Below are 23,589 nucleotides of genomic sequence, written 5' to 3' on the forward strand. Positions count from 1 at the left end.
GTGAACATATATATAGTGGGAACATTAAGAAAAAGTCTAACATAATAAAAACCACAAGACAGGACTCTATGGGCTGTTTTCGAGTCAGGACAACCCATATCTCTCTTGGCGTGTACTCTCATTCAATAAACTCTCTGCTGTCTTAGCTAAATTGTCTCTTGGCCAAATTCTTTCTCTCAAAAATGACAGAAACAGAGGACCCCCACACTTCCAGGTAACAACCTCACAATGTTGAGGGTGAAAAGTAGATACCAAAAAACCATTCTTATTTTTCCTACACCCATCATTGTTGTTTCATGTCTCTCCATGTTACCACAATTAAACCCACTGTGCCTGTGGACTCTTGGATTATCCTGTGACGTTAGCCAAGGCAACTTCTTGTCTTTATGCCATGTGACAGATGGGCCTGGTAGACAATCACTGGGACAACCACATGCAACATAACAGCCATTCAGTGCAGCAAGGAAGTTGCATGCTATTATAAGTAGATATTCTTCAGTCTTACACTTTGCTAAGATTGTTGCTTGTTTGCAATTTTATAATATCTATATTGAAGATTAAAGTAAACCATATTCTTCAATGCCCCAAGGAGAAGGGAAAAGATTTCATTAGCTGCCAGCACTGTCTATCCTAAAAGAATATTGCCTATCACCTAGGAGGGAAGCAGTGGCTGACCTCCAGCCACCTCTTCTAAGATGAGGCTAGGGAATTTAGAAGTGTGGGGGGACTCCTGCTCTACTAAGACTTCTGAGGAAGTTCCAGGAGAAAATATTCACCAAGAAGGCACTGAGAAGGCAGTAAATACTTTATAGACACTTTTTATCCGATTATTGCTCCATGTTATCCTGAGTATAAAAGGAGGCTTCGTTTAAAACAAAAATCTTCTGATTGACTTATGCCTTTTTCTGTTGTGAACCTTTACTTGCTGAAGACAAAGGTGGGTAGGAAAAGGAGGGAGAGAAGGAGGAGCAGAAGGATGAGGAGGATTGGAGAGAGGAGGAGGAGGAAGAACAGGAGGAGGAGGAGGAGGAGGAAGAAGAAGAAGAAGAAAAGGAGGGGAGGAAGAGGAGGAGGAAGAGGAAGAAGAAGAAGTGGAAAAAGGAGGAGGAGGAGGAGAAGAAGGGAGAAGAGGGTGAAGAGGGGGAAGAGGGGGAAAAAGGGAAAGAAGGGGAAAAGGATGAAGAGGAGGAGAAGGAATAAGGAAGAGGAGGAGAAGGAGGAGGAGAAAATCTATTGTTCAATTCAGTAGTATAATTCAATTCAATTCAATTCAAGCAATTGGCCAAAAATTCCACTGAAATATTGACTGAATTAGACTTCTCCACGTTCAAAGTATCTTTTTATAAGCCATTTGATTGCTGCCATATGTTACAAGTCTTCACAGAGCTTTAAGGTATTCCATGCATTTATTATTCTCAACACAGAATTTTGAACTAAAACTCACCACATTCTATTTACACATGTAAGGAAAATATTTAAAAATCCAAGCAAAGTTGAAGCCCTTCAGCTGGATTTCTTTAAGCAGAGATGTCAGGTCACTTATTCAAGATCTCACAAATATATATAAGTCAAGAAAATCTATTCCCTTAAAATTTTACTCATTGACTTGATCATGTCACTGGACAGCAATCAAACGAGACACCACAGATAAGAAAGCCAGAAAGCTTTCTGCATAAATCCACCTTATTCTATGATTAACAAAGCCTTAGCTTCACAACTCATGAAATTATTGGAAGAGATCCTACACCTGTTTTGCAGATGAGCAAACTGAGGCACAGAGGTGTGTGAGATGTGAGCTTTTTGGCCATGGGAAAGTCACAGGATTGTCTCTGCACCTCGTCTACAACTCTGACACTTGCTCACCCCCATCTGATCAGGGAGAGGCAAGCTTGCCACAGAATAGAATTACATTGGTATGAGTGTGCCTTATAAAGAACAAGAAGGGGTGGTTCGCCTTGAACTGAGCTCGCATGGGCAGGCTTTTTACAGCGATGCTGTCCCCAGTGGCGGCTGCTGCCTCCGTGCCCTCTTCGCTGACATCCAGGTATGACTTGTGGATGGCTTTTGATAAATATAGACCCTTGGTTGGTGACATTCCAGAAAGATCAGCTTTGACCTGGTTGAAGAGATCTGTCACCCCTAGAGATTTTAACAGGGAATTTAGCTCATACTTAATTTCAAGTTTGAATCGGGGGAGATGTACTTCAACTTCTCTTTCCATCATGTTAGAAGAGCTGGTCCACTCATGAAACGTGCTTGAATTCAGCTGCTTTTCTATCTAAGAGACAAAACACAGACAATCCCACGAGTCAAACACATGACCTCTACATTAAATGCCATATGTTTTTATAATTCTCAGTGTGAGTGTTTCAACTTCATCACTTTTTCTACGTTTAATACAGTCTACTTACCTGGGGACAAAATTATACCGTTAGCCACATTTTCCCTTTTCTGTCATCTGTTTCTGCTGTAAATTTCATAATTAAGCTTCTCAAGTAGGTATCCTACAGTCTTTTCCCTCAATTCCCTCAGCACACATGCTTCACTGCACTTTTCCCACTATTGCCTGTGAAGTTGTCATGGTCCTGTTTCGTGGATGGACTCAACCATTTCTTCTTGGTTCTCATATCTGAAACATTTCACGACACCCTCCTTTATGAGTGTGATTCTCGTTTGGCATCCCTGATGCCAGGATCCCCGTGAATTCTGATAGCTTTCATCTTCTCGTGCCCTTCTCTGTCTCTGTCTCTTGTAGCTGCTCCTGAGGCTGAACTCTGGGCCACCTGTGTCTCTGCCCAGCATGTCAGCTCCCACATCAATGCTCAGGTTTCCCAAAGCAGCCTCAGCACGCTGACTTCTCATTTTCTCATTTTCTCCATCCAGTTTCATCATTTGTTTCTGAATCTTTCAAATGCCTCCCTTGGGCATTGAACTCTCCAGCCAGCCCTGTCCACAGCTCCAAACCACCATGCTGTGTCACATCCCATCTTTTTAATCTGATAATGTAAAACAGTTTTGACAACCGCTGCCTACCATGACAATATATAATCCACCATAAAATAAATGTGGTTTTTCTTCCAGAGTGTCTTTTCCTTTTGTCCTTTTCTGCCCGTATCCAAGAGACCATGACTTCATGCCACAGCTCACGCTGCCCTTCTTCTCAGGCATTTGTACTGCTCTTTGCTCTGCTTAGTTTAGCAGGGCCCCTATGATTCTCCTGTTCATCCAGCAAGGCTCAGACTGAAATTGCTCTACTAGGAAATCCTTTCTGACCCCTTCATTCTAATCCCAAAGTCTACTTCCAGAAAACTTTCTGCAGAGTCTAAACTGCTCCCAAACTGCTTTATGCCTCCAAATGTCTTTCACTCCAGTCAACCACAGGCCCTCAGAGACCTAATTCCCTCTGACTTGGCCACAACCATAAGCATACCTGTTCTCATGGCCACAGCTGCACTTCTGTTACTACAGCGCCCTCTCAGTTGGCGCCCGTCTCACTTCTGAAGCCAAATGCGTACATCCTGACCCTGCTCTTCCCAGAAGCCTTCCCTACCACCCGACACACACCCACACCTTGCTCATCTGTGCCATAGTGTTTTCGTCTCAAGCCAGCACTCCCTGGCTTAGAAGCCCCTAACTGTTGGGCCATATCATCCACATGTGTAACAGCTTTGCAGGCTCCCAGAAGTTTAGCTGTTAGAAGCACAGCCTGCCAGCCTGCTCTGTCCTGGGCAGCTTTGGCTGCAGCTGGGGAAAGGGGGATGGATCCAAACTCCTTTCACTGCCATGACCACTACTTAATGGGTGTGAGGCCCATTTCTCCACAAAGCTGATATGTTAAAAAATGGTTAGCCCGTGAAAGTACATTACAATTGGCTGAGAAATACTGCCCCTGCGGGTAAACTGGCTTAATCAGATTTCTGCACAGTAGGAGCCCAAATAGTATTATAACTTCATTACTGTAGAAAGGTGTCCCCCGACTATCAACCAACCAGTACTTGTGTGTATTTGTACAAAACATCACTTCCGCCTCCATGTGCCTTTCTCATGTAAGAATAGCTTGTTCTCCATAAACACATTGTCCTGAAAGGCAGAGGCCATGTGTCTCCCTGCTACTTTCGCAGCCCCTGGGGCAATCCTACTGAGGCCTAGGTTGTGAATCAATGACTACACTAATGTCATGATACACTGTGTGTGTGTGTGTGCATGTGTGTGTGTGAACATGCACACATGCTTTAACTGCATTCTAGCATTCTTATAATTTTACCTCTTTCACATTAGCTGTGCCTACTGGAAGCAGAATAATCATGCTTAATTTGTTGTTAACGTAGGGCAGCTCAAGAACTTGCATCTGCGGCTCCTTTAGGAAGGCCAGTTTAAATGTTCCAATTTGATACATCATTTCCACAGTTACATTTTTACCCTGTGAAGAAGAAAAGGATTATAATTAGGTAGTATATATAGTTACATATGTGAGCGCACGTGTGTATACTGATTACCTTGCATAACATGAATATCTACATGAACACTCTAAAGGCATGGGTAAAATAGAAACTACAAAGTAGATTCCTTATTATTTCCCTTTGCAAAAATTATCCATTTTTTAAATTTAAAATAAGTCATGGTTAGAGACTGAATTGTTCTAATAATATATATAGATAGCTTGGTCTACCAAAAGCAAAGTCAGGATTTCTAGCTAACATGATTTTAGTGGGAAAAAAAAAGGATACATCATTAAATCATTTTCTTTTTAATCTTTCCTCAAGAAACTCTCTAGAAAAAAAAAAAATAACACAGATAACTTTAGGGTGCTGCTGGAGAAAATAACCACAGTGTACATGGAAAGAATAAACCAATAGAACATTAAGAAAAGAATGGGTTTTCTTCTCTGCCAGAGAATCTTAGTATCCCAAGTCTCCAGTTGGGTGCTCTGTGATAAAAGTTATTGTCACTTAATAGAGGAAAAATTAAAATGTGTAGAAAATACAATAAAAGAACCAACAGATTTCTAGACCAATATTTTCACTAAATCACTAAATCTTTCTAAGTTGTCCTTAAATGAATACTGTATTCTCCAACATTTGTCATCAGTCTGAAAATAAAATACTTACCTCACTTAGCTGAAAAGGACTTTTAACTGTCTCTCTTTCTTGAAATTTACTTTGCCATTGTCCTTTGAAATATATGGCATTCACCAGGACCATTACAGACGAAGGGTCAATTGTGCCCTTTCCAAAGAGATTTGTGACTTTTCCTTGTGTAAAAAATAAGATAATTGTATTTGGATTTGAACTTCCTGATGATAGAGAGGTGAAGAGTCATGAGAAATTTAGAGCCATTTCTTTTTTAAGACTAATTGTAAATTTGAGATACCAGAACTCCTTTCATATCCTGGCCATGGAGCCTTCTTTGTCAAATGAAGTTTATTTCAGGGAATATTTAATGCTTTGTTATTTAACCAGAAGACAGCATCCAGGAAGTAGCCAGTATATTCACGATGGATCAATTTGTCTTACGCCTCATTATATCGAGTGATTTCTTATATATTACTACTTATTTAAATATTATGTAATAATTTCTTGTGACTTACTTTTAATATTTACAAGACTTTATGCTTACCAGCACTTCACTACATGCAAATATGTTAAGTATTTTAAAATACTTATTCTTTCAATGCACTACAATTAGTGTATTAGAAATATGTATACAAAAGCACTTGAAGTAAACACATATCTGAAAATCAAGATTCATAAAATTATGCCAGGAATTGCTTGGTAAATAAAACTGATCAAAATTAAACATCCAGCCCTCTTGGTGCATTTTGGTATATTGCAATTTATAAAACCTTTTTGGAATGTAATCTGTTATACAATATGAAACACAGGAATATCTGAACATCAGCTTTAAGCTTCATGAAAGTTTTAATTTTCATTGAACTTCTAGGCCTAACACAATCCTAGCATGTGATAGCAATACCTAATCTTAAGTGTACAATGTATATTTTTGGTTGAAACAATAAATAAAGATATAAACAAATGATGAAATAACATTAATATTCTACATAAATATATAACATGTGAATCCCTAATGCACACCCATGGCAGACAACACTAATCATCTTTTCATTCATGCCAAAAGAATTTAGGCATTTTCTAGATTCTGGGCACTGTTCTAGACACTGTAGCACTAAACTCAGACTATAACACAAAACTAAACAGAAAAAAATCTCTACTGTCACAAAGTTAGTGTCTACCACCTCAACTGTGAGCTTTTTCGAGTAACCTAAGTTTAAGCCTCAGACTCTCAATACAGATTTTCCAAGCAGCGACTACCAGTGGATTAGAGTTAGCACAAGAGATGAGGCATATTTTTACACCACTTTGCTAAGTAAATTGACAGATATGAAAAAATACATACACCTTTCAAAGCATTTTCTGACTTAATATGAATAATAGAATAGATACGTATGTTAATCTGGTCACCTATTACTAAACTTGACATCTGTCAGTTCCTCAATCAAAAAGATACTATTGAGAGCTCATCATTGTTAAGTGATATAATGGGAGACAAATATATTAGAAAACATTTTCTTTATGCTAAAAGAAATCTAAAATAATATAAAGCTAAACAAGAATTATTAAGTGAATTCAGCAATGTTAATATACAAAAGTAAAGTATATACTTATACATCAACAACAAATAAACCAAAGTAATAGATACCAGCTAAAATTCACCAAACACCTCAAATACCACCTAGAATCAGTTTATCAAAAAATGCACAAAACTTCAACATAGGAAAATACAAAATGTTACCAAAAGAAAAAATTAAAGAAGACCTGTGTAGAGGTAAATTTCATGGTCATGGATTAGAGTTTGAATAAAGATGTATTTTCTCTCCAAATCTATAGATTCTATGTTTTTCAACTGATACATTCTATGGAAGTTAACAAGCTAATTTTAAAATGTATATGGAAATACGAAGGATCAAGATTTGGCAAGGCAACCCTAGAAGAGGATCAACACTGGAGGAATTATACTTCCAGCTTCCAAGACTTATAAAGCTACTATAATTGTGGCATCATCATGACAATAAACAAATTGACGAATGAAAGAGAATGGAAAACCCAGGAGCAGATTCACACAGATATGGTCATCTAATTTATGATAAAATTTACATTGCAGTGTAATAATGAAACAATTCTTTATTCAGTAAATAATGCCATATAAATTAGATGTCCACGTGGAATGAAACTAATTTTAAAATGAATCCTGACTTTAATAAAACAATAAAACTTCTAGAAAATAACATATGAAAATATTTTCATGAACTAGAAAATATTTTCACGACAAGATTTCTTTAAAATCATCCAAAAAATGTGTGCAAAGACACTAACTACAAAGGAAAAGATCATAAATTTTATTCCTTTGAAATTATAAACTTCCATTCATCTAAGACGTCACTAAGAGATGGGAAAGATAAGATGCAAAATAGTAGAAGTTACTTGCAACATAGGTATCCAGTATGTGCAAAGAACTCCTAAAAATTTATCAGAAAAAAAGAAATAGAAACAAACCATTCTTACAGGTGGGCAAAAGATTTAAACAGAAACTTCACAAAGGAGGATATGCAGCATATGAAAAATTATTCAACCATGTAATTCATAAAGGAAATGCAAATTAAAATTTACAGTGGCTAAAGTTAACAAGCCTTACATTACCAAATGTTGGCAAGGAGGAGGAACAATTGAAATTCTCATTTCTTGTTTGGGCAAATAAATTGACACAATCACTTAAGAAAGTTACTTGGCATCTACTACAATTGAATGTATATATGCCTTATGACCAGCAATTCCATTCCAAGGTATACACCCAATAAAAGTGCATACATATGTATATCAGAGATATGTATCAAAAATATTCACAGCAGCACTATTGATAAGGGATCCAAACTAAAAATGTCCTAAGTATTTATTAACAGTAAAATGGGTAAGTATATTTAGAATATTCTGAGAATGAAATACATACTAATAAAAATGAACAAATCATGCAATGTGTAACTATGTGGATGAATCTTACAAACATATATTGGCCTTAAAAAACCCACATAATTTATGATTCCAATTACATGAGATTTAAAAACAGGCAGAACTAGTAAGTGGTAACAGAAGTCAGAGAAACCTTAATGTTTGGGGAAAAAAGGGCTTATTTCTAGAAGAGGATTTAAGGGGGCCCTTGCAGTGCCTCTTTCTGATAACTAATGTCTTATTTTGCTGACCTGAGTAGTGAATCATGAGTATATTCACTTTGTGATAATTTATCAAACAGCACACATACAATAATTTACTTTTCTATATGTATGTATATTTAAATCATAAAGTTTATTTTTAAAATCAAGATTTAAGGGATGTATTAACTAATTGTGATATGTCAATGTTATTTGGTTCCTGATTCAAACAAGAAAAAAAAAGAGCCAGCTGGGGAAAAATGAAAACACACTGAATATTTAACATGAAATGATTATTTTTAATTTTTCAGATGTAATAATACTGTAGTGGTTGTACTAAAATTGTCCATATTTTTCAGAAAAACAAAGTGAAGTATGTGTAGGAAAATGATATAATATCTAGAATTTGCTGCAATATAATCTTAAAGAGGTGTTGGAGAAAGGATGAAAGATTACATGAATAAGGCCAGCCATTAGTGAGAAATGTTGCAATTGAGTGAGGGGTATATAGGGTTCACTATGTATTCTCTCTACTTTTGTATATCCTTAAATTTTTCCTTAACCAAATGTTTCTAAATAAAAATGAATCTATCCTTGGTATCAAATATTAAATGTGCCACTTAAGAAATATTTAGCAATTTAGCAATATATATGGGTTTTTAATTGTGAAAAGTAAATTTAAATTTAATTAATTTTAATGGCAGAATGCACCACACATTTATGAAATAGAAATGGTTTCATTCAGAGTCACTTTGTATATATTCTAGAACAACTGATTGTAAAGGGTACTCCAAAATATGGCACCATTCCTTTCTTGCTGATCTGCCTATGTCAGGTGCAGACTTCAGCCAGCTTCCTCGTTAGCAAGTGGACTCAGATTGCTTATCAATACAACACAGAATTTAGAGACACCTATTGACTTATCCTTACCATTAGTTTTGTTTTCAACCCAAGCATTAATTGTTTTCCTCGTTTCTTCTGTAGACTGTTCAAAATCCACAGTTTGCAACCTGGCTTGATACCATTTCTCAGAACAGCTTAAATATTGCTATAAAAGACATGATAATTGAACAACAATTCAAAAGCAGTGTAAGGAAAACAAAATCTATAGCTTGATGTATTCTAAAATTCTAATGCAGAGAAAAAAGCAGTTCCTATAAATAAGTCTGAGAGGAAGCAGAATGCATATGTACTTATTTTTAATGAAATAAATAAATTTAACAAAATCTGAAACCCTTCCAAAAAGAATGTTCAGAAATGTTTTGTTGTTACTTCTGTCACATGATTGGCTGTCTTAGTTTTAAAGTGTTCAAAGTAAAATGACAAATTGCAATACAATGAGCACCTTCTGACTCTATTCCTACTCTTTCCTCTTCAAAGTAGACATGGAAGCTACTGCTCTCAGATTATAGACAGGAAAACTGAGAAGAAGAGTGGTTAAGTGACTTGCTTTCCTGAGGTCTAACAGAAGGTTGTTCCCATGATATGTATCAATCTCCTCACAAGCTGCCATAAATATAATTAATAATAAAAACATTCTCTGATGTAAATAGTTGGCATTTCTGTCAAATTTATATAAAGTGTGAGCAAAAATATCTTAAGGAATTTATTATTTTGTTCACCTATAACATATTATCCAAGTGAAAGTGGTGTGCAAACTCAGTATAAAGAACTTACCCTTTCTTTTAAACAAAATTCCTTACTCCCAAGCCCCTCCTATGTAGCATTCTGGAGCAACTATTGATGACCACCCATGGCCCTAGATTTCTATAGAACTGGAGACTTTCTGTTGTCTTTCTGTCAAGACCACAGTGATATCTACATGGACCCAAATGAGTTTACCATGATGCAATTCCTGAGACCTTAGGAGCATACCTCCACAGCACAGTGGGACCCGATGCCCCAACATGAACTGAATAGAATGATACAAGACTTCGAAATATGGAAGATGTGCCTAGTATAGAAGAAAAACAAAGCTTAACTAATGTTGTGGGAAGGCAGGGACCCGGAATGGAGGGACCTGCTGAAACTGTGACAGAAGAACATAAATTGTGAAGATTTCATGGACATTTATTAGTTCCCCCAAATTAATACTTCTATAATATCTTATGCCTGTCTTTACTGCAATCTCTGAACATAAATTGTGAAGATTTCATGGACATTTATCACTTTCCTGATCAATACTCTTGTGATTTCCTGTGCCTGTCTTTACTTTAATCTCTTAATCCCATCTTCTTCGTGAGCTGAGGATGTATGTCGCCTCAGGACCCTGTGATGATTGATTTAACTGCACAAATTGTTCATAAAGCATGTGTGTTTAAACAATATGAAATCTGGGCACCTTGAAAAAAGAACGGGATAACAGCGATGTTCAGGGAACAAGGGAGATAACCATTAGGTCTGGCTGCCTGGAAGCCGGGAGGAACAGAGTCATATTTCTCTTCTTTCAAAACCGAATAGGAGAAATATTGCTGAATTCTCTTTCTCGGCAAGGAACAGCCCTGAGAAAGAGAATGTATTCCTGGGGGAGGTCTCTGAAATGGCCGCTCTGGGAATGTCTGTCTTATATGGTTGCAGATAAGAGATGAAATAAGCCCAGGCCTGTCAGGATGAGGAAATTCCCGCCTAGTAAATTTTAGTCAGACCGGTCGTCTGCTCTCAAACTCTGTCTCCTGATAAGATGTTGTCAACGGCAATGCATGCCTGAAACTTCATTAGCAATTTTAATTTCGCCCCGGTGCTCTGCCCTCATTTACCTCGTGATATTTTATTGCCTTGTGAAGCATGTGATCTCTGTGACCCACACCCTATTCGTACATTCCCTCCCCTTTGAAAATCAGTAATAAAAAATTGCTGGTTTTGCAGCTTTGGGGGCTTCACAGACCTACCAACATGTGATGTCTCCTCCAGACACCCAGCTTTAAAATTTCTCTCTTTTGTCCTCTTTCCCTTTATTTCTCAGACCACCCAACACTTAGGGAAAACAGAAAAGAACCTATGTTGAATTATTGGGGGTACGTTCCTCTGATAAACTACGTGCAAAATCTGGGCCTCAGAATGAATCTTGTCCTGAGCTGGATCCAACTGTGGTTGAAACAACCTTAAGTAACTCTCCATAGCCCAGGAGATGGATGTTTTTCCAGCCGGAATCCTGAAATAACAAGGTCCCTCTCATGACATAGTTCAAGACAATCTTCATGATGCTAATGAGGACCTTCTCACTTCAGGAACAGATGTCATAATGATCATCCCAAATCCACATTTGTCTACTGTTATGTCTGGGTCACTGTTCTGAGAAGGCAAAGTCACAAGAGTGGGCATCCCAACTCGAAGGACCATGATTGTTAATCCCTGCCACTCTAGACACTCTCCATACATCATTCCCTATATGCTTCCAGGGCAGTAAAAGAAAATACCCTCTAAATGTCTATAATACCTACCACAAGTTGCAAATATTCTGACTATCAGAAGCTCGTCACATCCAAGACATAACCTGATCTACCAGGCCAGGGAAGAACATTAGAAACTCATGGTTTCATCCAGCTTCACACAGACGGCATTTAAATAACCCTAGTCAGACAAAAGCTTGCATTTCACCTCAATCACAGCAGGATGTTGTAGCAATTAAAAACAGGAAGATGGATTTGGATAGGGGTCAAATCCAGGTTTTGCCATTCAAATATCTCTGTGATTCTTGTCAGCCTGACTTTTCAGAATCTGCTTCACTGTCTGCAGAATTAATGGAAATTTTATACCCATATCTTAGCACAATGTGAGGATTATAGGAGATAATGCCTGTAATGAGCTAAGCAGAATGACTGGCACAGAGTAAATACTCAATAAAACTACATAGGATCATGGTGTTGGGAAAGGGCATAAATGGTGTTAGAATATTGGAGCTACAAAGAACTAAGCCTAATCCTCTCATTTTAAAGATAGAAGTGACTTGCCCAAAGTTATGTATTCTAAATGGAAACAGAACTCCTGTCTCTTGGCTCACAGTCCAATGTAATTTTGACTACTTCTTGATACTCCACTATTAAGAACCTCTGAAAATGATATGAAAAATTGGTTTTGTTTTTCTTCTGGTCCACAGGGATGATTCTTACCTACTTTGTTTTGTGCTTCATCCCTGACCTTGGTTCTTAGACAGCATTAGCGATCTTGAAGAAGCCATTTTTATGTAATATTTTATAACTTTACATGAGAGTTTCAATAAATCCATTTCACTGAAACTGTAAGTCAGCTTAAATTCAGTCTCTTAATGATAAACATCATGTGACTGTTCTCACTCTTCATCAGTTTTGTGGTATGAAATTCAGAGGATGCCAAGAAAGTTGTTGACCATTCTTCCAAATGGACTTACCTGATGGAATGCCATTGTCTTTGTCCCGTAGAGACTGTTGGCAATGCTGAGGGTATAGTTAGAGTCTGGCTGGTTGATTTGAGAGAATAAGACACCGAACTCGGAATGAATTCTTCTGGCTTGGCTGCACTGAAGCATTAGTAAACAAAGAATGGTGTATTAAATTGCTTGATTTTTGCCATTGGAGAATGATAACTATCCAGAGAGCAAGGTGTTTGCCTCTGAATAAAAGGGCTGTGAATACAAGGAAATTAGTTTAAAGCATTTTCTTCTTTGGATTTTCGCTAGCACATTAATTTCACCACTCTGTAACTTTAGTTGCAGTCTGTGTGCAGAATTGTAAGTTACTGCATAATACATGTGTACTTGTGGTCCTAATGCTTTAATTCAAAGGCAGTTTTCATAAATAAACAGATCCTAGTGGGGTATTCAGGGCAATAATTCCAGTGTCATTGCTGCCCTTGTACTTACAGAATCGTTTCTCTTCTCTTTCACACTTTTTTCTACGTCTCCATTTTTCATGTGGTCATTTGATCAAATACCTCAGCCCTTCACTGAACTTAGTTCACACACTAATTTGCTTCTCAGTGGTAGCAATTCTGCTAAGCTGCAGCTTTGTTGCATTTGAAAGATGGCTAAAAATTTATGGACATTATAGGGAATATGCCTATATTCCCTAAAGCGTTCCCTAAAGCAAATGTTCCTAAACTATGGACTTCGAACTTTTAATAGTCAGCTGGGTTCCGTGAAGTTGGTGTTCTGTGAGTCTATATGCATTTGTGTATTTTCTCAACCAATCACAATCAAACAGAACTATTTTCGTGTAGGAGTTCTATATAATTTTGATGTCAAAATGAATCCTTCTACTGGAAAAAACTAGAGACCATAGTCCCACAGTGTGTGGATTGAGAAGCATCAGGCCATATTTTCCCAGCACATAATTATATGGCCAAGCATCAGGGTCCTTTCTCAGTCCCCACTCTAGACAGAAAAATCTAACACCACATAGACAAGACTGGCAGACTCAACGTAGGGCATCCTCCATAAAGGAACAAAAAAGCTTCAGTAAGGATGGCAATAAATCAGGTAATAAAATCTAAGAAACTTTACTATTGTTATTATCGTTATCATTATTATATTAAACTCCACAGGCTGTAGTTATCATCAGGAAGGTTAAAGGGGGACACATAGCTGGTTCCCTCATGGACAAAAGAAGGAGCTCTTCTACTCAACACTCAGACAATTATTTCATCCTTCTCTTAGGTTAAAGAGCATTTGACAACTCAGCAATATTATCATACCTTAGGTGAGTCCTTGAACGCTGGTTTTAATGAGTCTACAGTATGATGAAAATGAAGCACCTAGAAAAAAGAAAAAAAAGGATCCATTGGCATCAGAAGCAATGTACAGTCTATAAAGGTTGACAGTTGTAAGGATCTATTTTTCTATTTTAGATCAAGACCAATAGTGATAGCTAAATTTAATAATGTTGTGTTCCAAATCCTGAACTAAGTCTTTACATATCTTATTTAACCTTCCCAAAAACTTTATAAGTAGATACTATTACCCTCATTTTATGTTAGGGAAACTATAAGTTTAAGAGAGATCAAGCAGCTTGCCTCAGACCACTGTCAGGCTCCAGGGACTAATCTCTTATTCGCTAGACCCTTCTGTCCCTACTGTTCTTAGGCTGATAACTAAGACAGTACCCAGCACAAACAATAATAAGATTTGCAAGTATCCTAAGAGTTGTTAAGTGATATTCTTCTAGACTTTCCACTGCAATAAAAATATATGTAATGGGAAAATCTCTAATGTTAGCCTATATAACCTGAAAAGTCACCTTTCCTTTCTGAGTCTCAGTTTTCAATCTGTAAAGTGTGGATACCAATTCCTAACTGTTATGAATTTGAAACATAATCATGAAAATTTTTTTAACTTGGTAATGTCTAAAATAGCCTTACATTTATTGTAAATTTAACCTTCTACAGGACAGTGATAGTAACTCTGTCACGTTTAAATCACTGAATGAAGAGACCCTAAAAGTAAACTGCAGAGATTTATTTGTGATACCACTGATAGTAAAAAAGAGACCACGTGTTGCTTGTATTACATTGCTTGCACTATAGCATACTCCATTAATCAAACCATTATCAAATTTTAAGAAATATGATTTACTCAATGTGTTTTTTTTTTCTCTCTCTCAAGATGGCAATTTTATTGGTATAAAGATAGAATTAATTTGGCTGACCCAGAGTGGGTGCATGAAAGACTTCTGGGCCCTGGGCAAATTTCTGTGGAATTCCATACCTTCTCCAATTGCTCTGCACTCTCTCCCCTGGCACCAAGGAGGACCATGCTTAGAGCATAAAGCAGACTTAGCGGAGAAAAGAAGATGTTATCTCCTATGTTGTTACTGTTCAGCTCTTTGAACACATCAAGGCAAAATTCAACGTTAGCTGTGCTGAGAGAATCCATTTTTATGCCAATGACTGCCTGAGAACAGAAGGAAAAAAATTCTCAGAACATCACTTGAAGTTACAGATAGTATCTGGAGTTCAGTTATTGCATTTCATGAGTTTAAGTATCAGGGCACACTGCTTCATGAAAAATTACATACCTTTATCACAATTCTGAGAAATTCATAAATGCTAGAGAGGGGAATTCACATTAGTTTTACATTCCAATGAACAGAAGATTTACTATTCCTTCAGCCAGTGGTTAAAATCTATCTTACTATCATTTGTGTACATTTTTAAATAATCTATAATTGTTCTGGAGCGAAAGATTAAAAGGAATTGGATCTTTGCATTTTGAATTTCCATACTTTAAGACATTCCTCACCCTGGAATTTGTGCAGAAAAAAATCTTGAGCTACACATGATCAGCCAATCAAGATATTTTCCCACTAGACTACCCACTTTTGCAGTGTCACAGGAGGAGAATATCTCCATCTCAGTCATTTTTGTACAAACAAGTTGACAGCACTTGCAGAATTTCCAGCATGTTTTTATCTCCTCAGTGGGACCTCATTTCCTATATCCCTCCATGAATGTAAGACAATACTAACAAGTAGGTCCTGCCATAAGAAAGTGGTCAGAGCTCTCAGCCTGGAGGCCATAGCCATCATGTTTATGAAAATAGAAATGGAAAAGAAAAATCCAAGAGAAGAAAAGATGATGCTGGAATATGTGTTATCTCAGGACAAAAATATGTCAGGAAAGAAGAGTTCATTCTATTCAGCTCCACAAACATTAATTGAGCATTGCTCACTGTAGAGGGCTATGGATATAAGAATGATCAAGAATAGTTTCTGCTCTCAGGTAGACTTCATTCTTCAGGAGCCTCATTGCCATCAAACACTTCCTTCTTTTAACTTTGGAATCATCATTCTCTCTTGGTCCACAGCCTGCCTCCTTGACTGCTCCTTCTCAGTCTCTTTTGCAGAATCGTTCTCAATTTTGAACCTCTAGACATCACAATAAAGCAGAATTCAGATCTTGAACCTCTTCTCTATGAACACTCATACTCCAGGTGATCTCATCCAACCTCATTCCTCCTAATATCTAATTAGGAGGAATGTCCTAATGTCACTAATATGCTATTAGCTCCTGCATTTATGCTTGCGTTGAATTCCAAACCCATATGTCCAACTGCCTACTCAACATCCCCACTTGGATGCCTAATATATATCTCAAACTGAACATGTCCAAAAGCAAATCCTTGGTTTTCTAACTCCTCTCTCCAGCCTGCGTCCCTCACAGCCTTCTTTACCTCTGTAAATGGCAATTCTATTCTTCCAGTTTCTCAAGCTAAAAACCTTGGGATCATCCTTAAGTACTTTCTCATTCTTATTCAATCAGTGAAAAAAATCCTGTTTTCCCCATCTTTGGAAATATTCCCCATCTGCACATTTCTCATGCTCCCCAGTTTTAACAGCATAAAGGTGCTCCTGAATTGCTTAAATAATCTCCTATCTTCTTTCTACTCCAGTCTTTATCCTTCTCCATGATATCTTTGATAGACTAGTATTTTTTAAGTATCAGTTAGTTAGGTACTCCTCTGCTCAAAAACTCCACTGTCTTCCCTTTTACTCAGGGAGGAAGCCAAAGTCCTTACTGTGACCAACAAGGCCCTCTGTGATCTGGCCCTGGCCACCTGTCAGACCTCATCTCCTACCACTCTTCCACCAGCTCACTCCAATTTAGCCATGTCACCTCCTTGCATACCTTCAACATAACAAGCACATTCAAACTCAGGGCATTTGCACTTTCTATTCCTCTTCCATGATGTTCTTCCCAAAGATATTTGAATGGTTCATTCCAGCAGTTTAATCATATCTGTTCAGATAGCATCTCGTTACTAAGGCTGTCCCTGACCATTCATTCTGTTTGAAATCTCAGCCCACATCCCACCATTCCATTACCGTAGCACATACCACCACCTGGCTTACTACATATGTATTTATTTTCTGATTCCCTTTGCTCTATAGTACATTAGAGCAAGGATTTCGTTTTGGTTTTATGTTTTATTCCAGCATCCAGACAAGTCCTATCCATAGAACAGTGACCCAGTACATGTTTGCAGAAGGAAGAAATGAAGAAAAGAATTTCAATCCAATAAGTACTATGTGATATGCTGGTATGCACATAATCAAGTAGAGAGGAGAGACACAGAACCAAACTGAGAGTTATAGTCAGCCTTCCTGGAGGAGATAATATCCCTGCTACTTCTAGAAGAATGAAATAAGCATCACCCATGTATATACATGTAAGAAGAGCACTCCTGTCAGAAGGAATAGCATAAGCAGAGACTCAAACACCTGAAAGATAAATTTTATATTATAAGTGCATGAAATAAGAGTCCAAAAGTGGTGGTCAGTAGGGCCAAATATAGGCATGACTATGGCCTTAGAAGCCTGGCATGACCCTTGATGAGAAATCAGAGATCACACCCCACATAGCTCATGATAGAGTTGGGTCTTTATGTCACCTAGTCAGAAGTTCATATCATCTTTCTGATCATCAATTTATAAATCTCTTTCCCTCTCTTCTTCTCTCTTCCTGGACAACATATTAAAAAAAAAGCAGGTTGGCTGCCCACCATTCAGCCCTTCCCTTTCACTCCCTTGTTTTGTGCTAAGAGAACTTCCTTTGATGCAGATTTCATGCAGCCATGTGCTTCAGAGGAGGCTTCACCCTTCCTCAGGCCCCAAGAGCAAACCTGGATTAGTCTAAGCCAATTGAGGGAATTCTATGTCCCAAGTTTCTAGCGTAGGAGTCAGAAGGTGCCATAATTCGTACAAGAAAGACGGGAGAGGTTGCTGGAGGGCTTCTGGAAAAGACTTGCGATAAGAAGAGATCCACAAGAGGAAACCATCCCTCTTCTTCCTCTCACAGTTGGGTTATCTGCATGTGTCTACTACTGCAGCTGCTATTTTGTGACCACAAGGAAGGTAGTTTAAGAGGATAAGCCAGGATTTCAGAGAGGAAGGATGGACAGAACTTGCGTTCTCGATGACGCATCATTGAGTGAATGGATTACCCAATCCTGGATCTGCCCTAGCTTGAGATTTCTTTTCATGTGAAATAATAATTTTTTCTTATTGTTTAAGTCATTTTAGTTGAGTCTTCTGCTACTTGCAGCTAAAAGAATTCTAACTCACTTCAAGGGTTTTTCTATACACCCTAGTTCACTAGGGCCAATTAGCCCACTTACTCCACATTCACCATTCTGTAGCATAGTTGCATTATTCCCTTGTTTAGTCCACCTGGGATACAGAAATATTTGGTTCTTTTACCTTCCATCTTCTAGACTACAGCTTTGCCCTCTTTTGGAATCCAAGTCTAAGCATATATGCTATAGGACACTATGACAAAGGCCAATACATTTCCCGGCCAATACGTATTTATCCCAGTTACTAATGATATTATTTCCAGTCAGTACATACCTGAGCTGAGCTTTCTGGAGATGTGTTCTCTGGGATATGTCCTTGTTTGCCATCAATTTAGACATTTACATTATGCTTTGCATCCTTTATCAGGCAGAGAGAGACTAAAAGGGACTGAATATATGTCACTTGTGGACTTTCAAAATAATGGCCCATGACATTTACATAGGAAAATTCACAAATCCTGTAATCAAAACCAGTTGCCCTAAAATAATCATTAAGGAGTAGATGCTGTGCGTTTCAGTTCTCAGACAGCCCAACACAGTGTAATAGGACCCAGCAGTTATACTACACCAAGCCTGGACCACACTTTTCTTTGCTCTTGACAGTTTTTTAAAAATATGACAGAAGGGTTTTACTAATATTATTTTGCTAAAATACAACTATGTACCTCTGGCAGAATGTTTTCCTTCAAGGTGATTTTAATACAGCTCTCTGGATTACATGTGGTAATGACAGTGTCTTTGACAGCCCTTTGTTTAGTTACTTTAATAATGAAAGCACTTCTGATCGTGAAGTATATCCAAGTCAATTGCTCTTCACACTATGTTCTGCATTTTAGTGAATTAAGTAAGCTAGTGGAGTTGTATTCTGGAATGTAATGCAAATGTATTTATCTTAAATTTATATCATGTTGTTGTTATAAAATCGCCTATTCACATATCACAGCTATTGTAGCCCTGCAGTAACTAGAGCACCTAAGAAAAGAGTTTGGAATACGCTGATAGGCCACTTACTGTGTGGCAGACACTTTTATTAGTCTGTCTATTTGTTTGTTTCTTCTTTTATAACCACAAGTACACAAGGTTGACGTCATCACATACTCTGGTTCTTGGCAAAAGCCATCACTGGATTACAAGGCCATTCTTTTCTTTACTTATGGCCTTTGACCCAGTTCATTTCCTTTCTTCTCCACCACCACAGACACCACTTATAATTTGTTTAAAGCATATTCTTTTATTTATATGTGCTTCTGTAAAACATTGATTTCCTCATCTTATGCATTTTTAAATTTTCATAAATGAAGTTGTGTTAGATAATACTGAACATAAGCTTCAGGAGGCCGAGGCAGGTGGATCCCTTGAGCCCAGGAGTCTGAAGCCAGCCTGGGCAATGTGGCAAAAACTCCATCTCTACAAAAAAGTTTTAAAAATAGCCAGTCATGGTGGCACATGCCTGCAGTCCCAGCTACTCAGGAGGCTAAGGTGGGAGGATTGCTTCAACCCAGGAGGTCAAGGCTGCTATGAGCAGTGATTGCACCACTGTACTCCAGCCTGGGAGACAGAGTAAGACTCTGTCTCAAAACAAAACAAAGCAAAACAAAAAAATACAAGTTTTCACATACTTTTCACTTAGTACTACATCTTTAAGATTCATCCATGTTATTCTGGGAATATGGTCCATACCTTCTAACTGCTCCATTCTTTCGCTTCCACCATATTCATTTGCCCATTCATTTGCCAATGACAGATACTCAAATGGTTTTCTTCTTCGTGCCACCACTAACAGTGCCATGATGAGCATCAGCACATCTACTCCCTCACACAGCTGTGTGAGAATTTCTTTGTAAAGGAAATGGCTAACTTACAGGGTTCATGTATGTGCCAGGTACTACGTGTGTATTATTCAGAATCTTGAGTCTTTCAGGGTGAGTGATAATGTTCGCCTCACTTCACAGTTAGATCTTACAGCTCTTCAAGCATTGAGCTCATAGTACCAAGAAGGAATACTTCAGGTTCAGGTTTTTCTCAAAAATCATTGGCAATACATAATTATAATTAATTCAAATGAACTTTGTATTAATTATAGTTTGAATTAGAATAATTCAAATTCTAATCAATAATATTAAAACTCTGTCTTGCCAATAGACATGCTAAATATCAAATGAACTTTGTTTATTGGCAAGACAGAGTTTTAACTGTATTATTAATGTAGTGCCAAAGTGAATGGGCTTTCCTCATTCATTTTCCAAAATTCTACCTTTCTAGCTGTTTGCAGAGATCTTTCACAATGGAATTTCTATGTTAATCATATATTTAACTAGTTTTATTGACAATTCCCTCTACATCTGGGTGATTGTCTTTGCACATGCAGAGGTGTACATGGATGGATTGACAGATTTTGGTTCATTTAATATGTTGGTCTTCCTCACTACATTGAATATTCTTAATCAATGTAATTGAATTACATTGAAAATTCATCTGTGAAATTGTCAGTGTCTTCCACATTCACCCAGGAATCAATACTTGTTAGGGAAACCAATATTCTGGATATTTTACAACTTCAAGTCTAATTAATGTTGCCTAGTCCATTTCAGGGAAGCAGAACTCATGGAAGGCAGAAGCCCCAAGTCTCCCAGAATTTTATCAAAGATCTATATGGACCCCCAAAACAGCCCACTCACGTGATAAGGGAAAGTTGGCTGTGTCTTGGGAAGAAAAAAATCTTCTTCAAGCAAATGAGGTGTGCCATCTGGAAGTTGTTATGACAGAAATGAAGAAAGGAAGGATATCTGTCGCTGTAGCCCTTCAAGGTTGAGAAGAGGGATTTCCAGAAGAGAACTCTATTTGGGATATGTGTGGAAGGGAACACATCTTGTCTTATCTGAAGGGATACTAACACTAAAGGACTGCAACAGACAGAGGGTCTGGTTCTGTCCTCTTGGGGGAAATAATCTCCAAGGGTGGCTAAGGCACCACATCTTACAATCTGTACCATACCCTAGGTACATTCTTCCCCTCTGGCAAGACTCTTCTCTCATGACCACTTGTCTAGCACCTACTTCTCCTTCCCTAAATCAGAGCTATTCTTTTAGTCTCACTCTCTGCCCTACAACTTTGTGAATTTCACATATGCTCATTCCTAAAAATAGTAGAAATTTCAGAATGTTCATATAAACATAAACCATGATATTTTACCTGCATGTACAGAATACATATATTACTTAGGAGACTAATTTTAAAGCTATAAGAGGAAACTGAGAGATAGGAAAAGAAAGAAATTGTCTCCAACACATAGTGATTAATAAGGCTAGCATAGTAAGTTAAGATCTTCTGGCCGGGCGCGGTGGCTCAGGCCTGTAATCCCAGCACTTTAGCAGGCGGAGGCGGGCGGATCAAGAGGTCAGGCGATCGAGACCATCCTGGCTAACACGGTGAAATCCCGTCTCTACTAAAAATACAAAAAAACTAGCCAGGCGTGGTGGCGGGCGCCTGTAGTCCCAGCTACTCGGAAGGCTGAGGCAGGAGAATGGCGTAAACCCGGGAGGCGGAGCTTGCAGTGAGCCAAGATCGCGCCACTGTTCAGCCTGGGCGACAGAGTGAGACTCCGTCTGAAAAAAAAAAAAAAAAAAAAAGATCTTCTAAGGAGCTTCTAAGGAGCTAAGAAGTGTTTCAATACACAGAGGCCACAGCATGCATAACTAGCTTGTGTTTTGAATGAAGATTAGTAAGTAGAAAATATCAACAGAGTTCCATTTTACTAAACAAAGATCTGAAATCAAGTCAGCCTGCCTCAAGATTTTTAAATGCACACTATCAATGACATCAAAATATGCTAATGTATTTATCAAGGGATCAGCAAAAGTCATACTCAATTAAATAATAAGTTAGTTGCCCCTTCATTTGGTTCATTACGCAACCTGTCCAAATGCTATGGTTTACTCTTATTTATTGTCCCCTTTGACAACAAGCACAGTTGAGATAATAAAGTACAGAAACATTTCTCTTACCTTTGTTACTTTCCAGTGGTGAAGTTCACAGTGTGGCAAGTTAGACTGGAGCTGCGTCCCTCAAAAGGAAATATAAAGCCTTCATATTTTGCCCCTCCCTTTTCATTTGTGTCCTTAGTGATTCAGCTCTTCACCTGCTGGTTGGAAAGTACAGCCCTGAAAAGGAAGTCCATCAAGAGCTTCTTTAAATCCCCAGAGCCCAGCATGGTGGCTCATTCCTGTAATCCCAGCACTTTGGAAGGCCGAGGTGGGAGGGTTTCTTGAGTCTAGGAGTTTGAGGCCAGCCTGGGCAACATAGTGAGACCCTGATCTCTATTTTAAAAATTAAAAAATAAAAATAAAATTTTTAATGAGATCCCCCAGAGACTCCCAAGATGGCCAGTGCTTTTTAGAGAAGCACCCAGTTCTTTTTCTATTTATTTATTTATTTATTTATTTATTTATTTATTTATTTATCTTGAGATGGAGTCTCACAGGCTGGAGTGCAGTGGCGCTATCTCGGCTCACAGCAACCTCCGCCTCCTGAGTAGCTAGGATTATAGGCAAGCACATAGGCAATTTTTGTATTTATAGTGGAGACAGGGTTTCACCATGTTGGTCAGGCTGGTCTCGAACTCCTGACCTCATGATCTCCCTGCCTCAACCTCCCAAAGTGCTGGGATTACAGGCGTGAACCACCATGCCTGACCCTGCACCCAGTTCTTAACCTCCTTCTGTTTTACTAAGGGAAAGCATTGACAAGCCTGGCCTCTATTCAAGAAGAACAAGCTGTCTATCAAAGAGATTGCCATCAACCCAACAAGTTGGCAGTGCCATATGCAAAATTCCAGGGATCTCCAGTGTCCGTGTACATGGTGCAAAGCTACTCAATAGGAAAGATCCCAGCTGTGGCAGATGCTTCCTGGCCTGAGGAAGACTCATCCTAAGATCTTCTGGGCTCTCTTGCATGGAGCATATGTTTTTATGTGGAACTTCAGCAATCTACTAGCAGGTAAATCCTGTCCCATAAAAAAACACAAGAGTTATTGAGTTAGTAATAACTCAAGCAAGAGTTATTCTGTGGTTTCAGTTTAAAAGCTTGGTGGGAGCAACAAGCCAGCCCTACTCAAAGTGAATTCAGAGGCCGAGTTATGATTCAGGAGTGGGGAAGAAAAATTACAGATTAGCAGTAGGAATGAGAGTTAGAGACAGATCATGTATGGGGTGTGTAGTAGGCAGAATCAGTATTCTGAGAAAAGCCCAGCTTCCCAAAGACCAGTCTTGACCATGCAATCCACAGCCCAGCCTCCCCAGGTTGATATCCCTGCCAATTAATGATGGCA

General features: G+C 38.2%; 1 protein-coding gene across 3 annotated transcripts; it reads right to left on the bottom strand.

The window, feature by feature from the left end:
* Nucleotides 1-1,387: 1,387 nt before the first annotated feature.
* SERPINB11 (serpin peptidase inhibitor, clade B (ovalbumin), member 11) lies at nucleotides 1,388-22,963 on the bottom strand. 3 transcript variants are annotated; one of them, XM_011953580.1, is made up of 9 exons: nucleotides 22,890-22,963; nucleotides 22,268-22,423; nucleotides 14,898-15,083; nucleotides 13,889-13,948; nucleotides 12,588-12,716; nucleotides 9,152-9,269; nucleotides 5,109-5,251; nucleotides 4,265-4,420; nucleotides 1,388-2,278 (listed from the first exon to the last, which is right to left on the bottom strand). In XM_011953580.1, exons 3-9 carry the CDS (start codon nucleotides 15,063-15,065, stop codon nucleotides 1,874-1,876), a joined length of 1,179 nt encoding a protein of 392 aa, XP_011808970.1. In that variant the 5' UTR covers nucleotides 15,066-15,083; nucleotides 22,268-22,423; nucleotides 22,890-22,963; the 3' UTR covers nucleotides 1,388-1,873. The 3 variants fall into 3 exon arrangements, with proteins under 3 accessions (XP_011808970.1, XP_011808972.1, XP_011808971.1); XM_011953582.1 differs by lacking the exons at nucleotides 9,152-9,269; nucleotides 22,890-22,963 and having other exon boundaries at nucleotides 22,268-22,315; XM_011953581.1 differs by lacking the exons at nucleotides 5,109-5,251; nucleotides 9,152-9,269; nucleotides 22,890-22,963 and having other exon boundaries at nucleotides 22,268-22,309.
* Nucleotides 22,964-23,589: the final 626 nt, after the last annotated feature.

The sequence above is a fragment of the Colobus angolensis genome, unplaced genomic scaffold (genome assembly GCF_000951035.1).
Source record: "Colobus angolensis palliatus isolate OR3802 unplaced genomic scaffold, Cang.pa_1.0 Scaffold369, whole genome shotgun sequence".
Lineage (NCBI taxonomy): Eukaryota > Metazoa > Chordata > Mammalia > Primates > Cercopithecidae > Colobus > Colobus angolensis.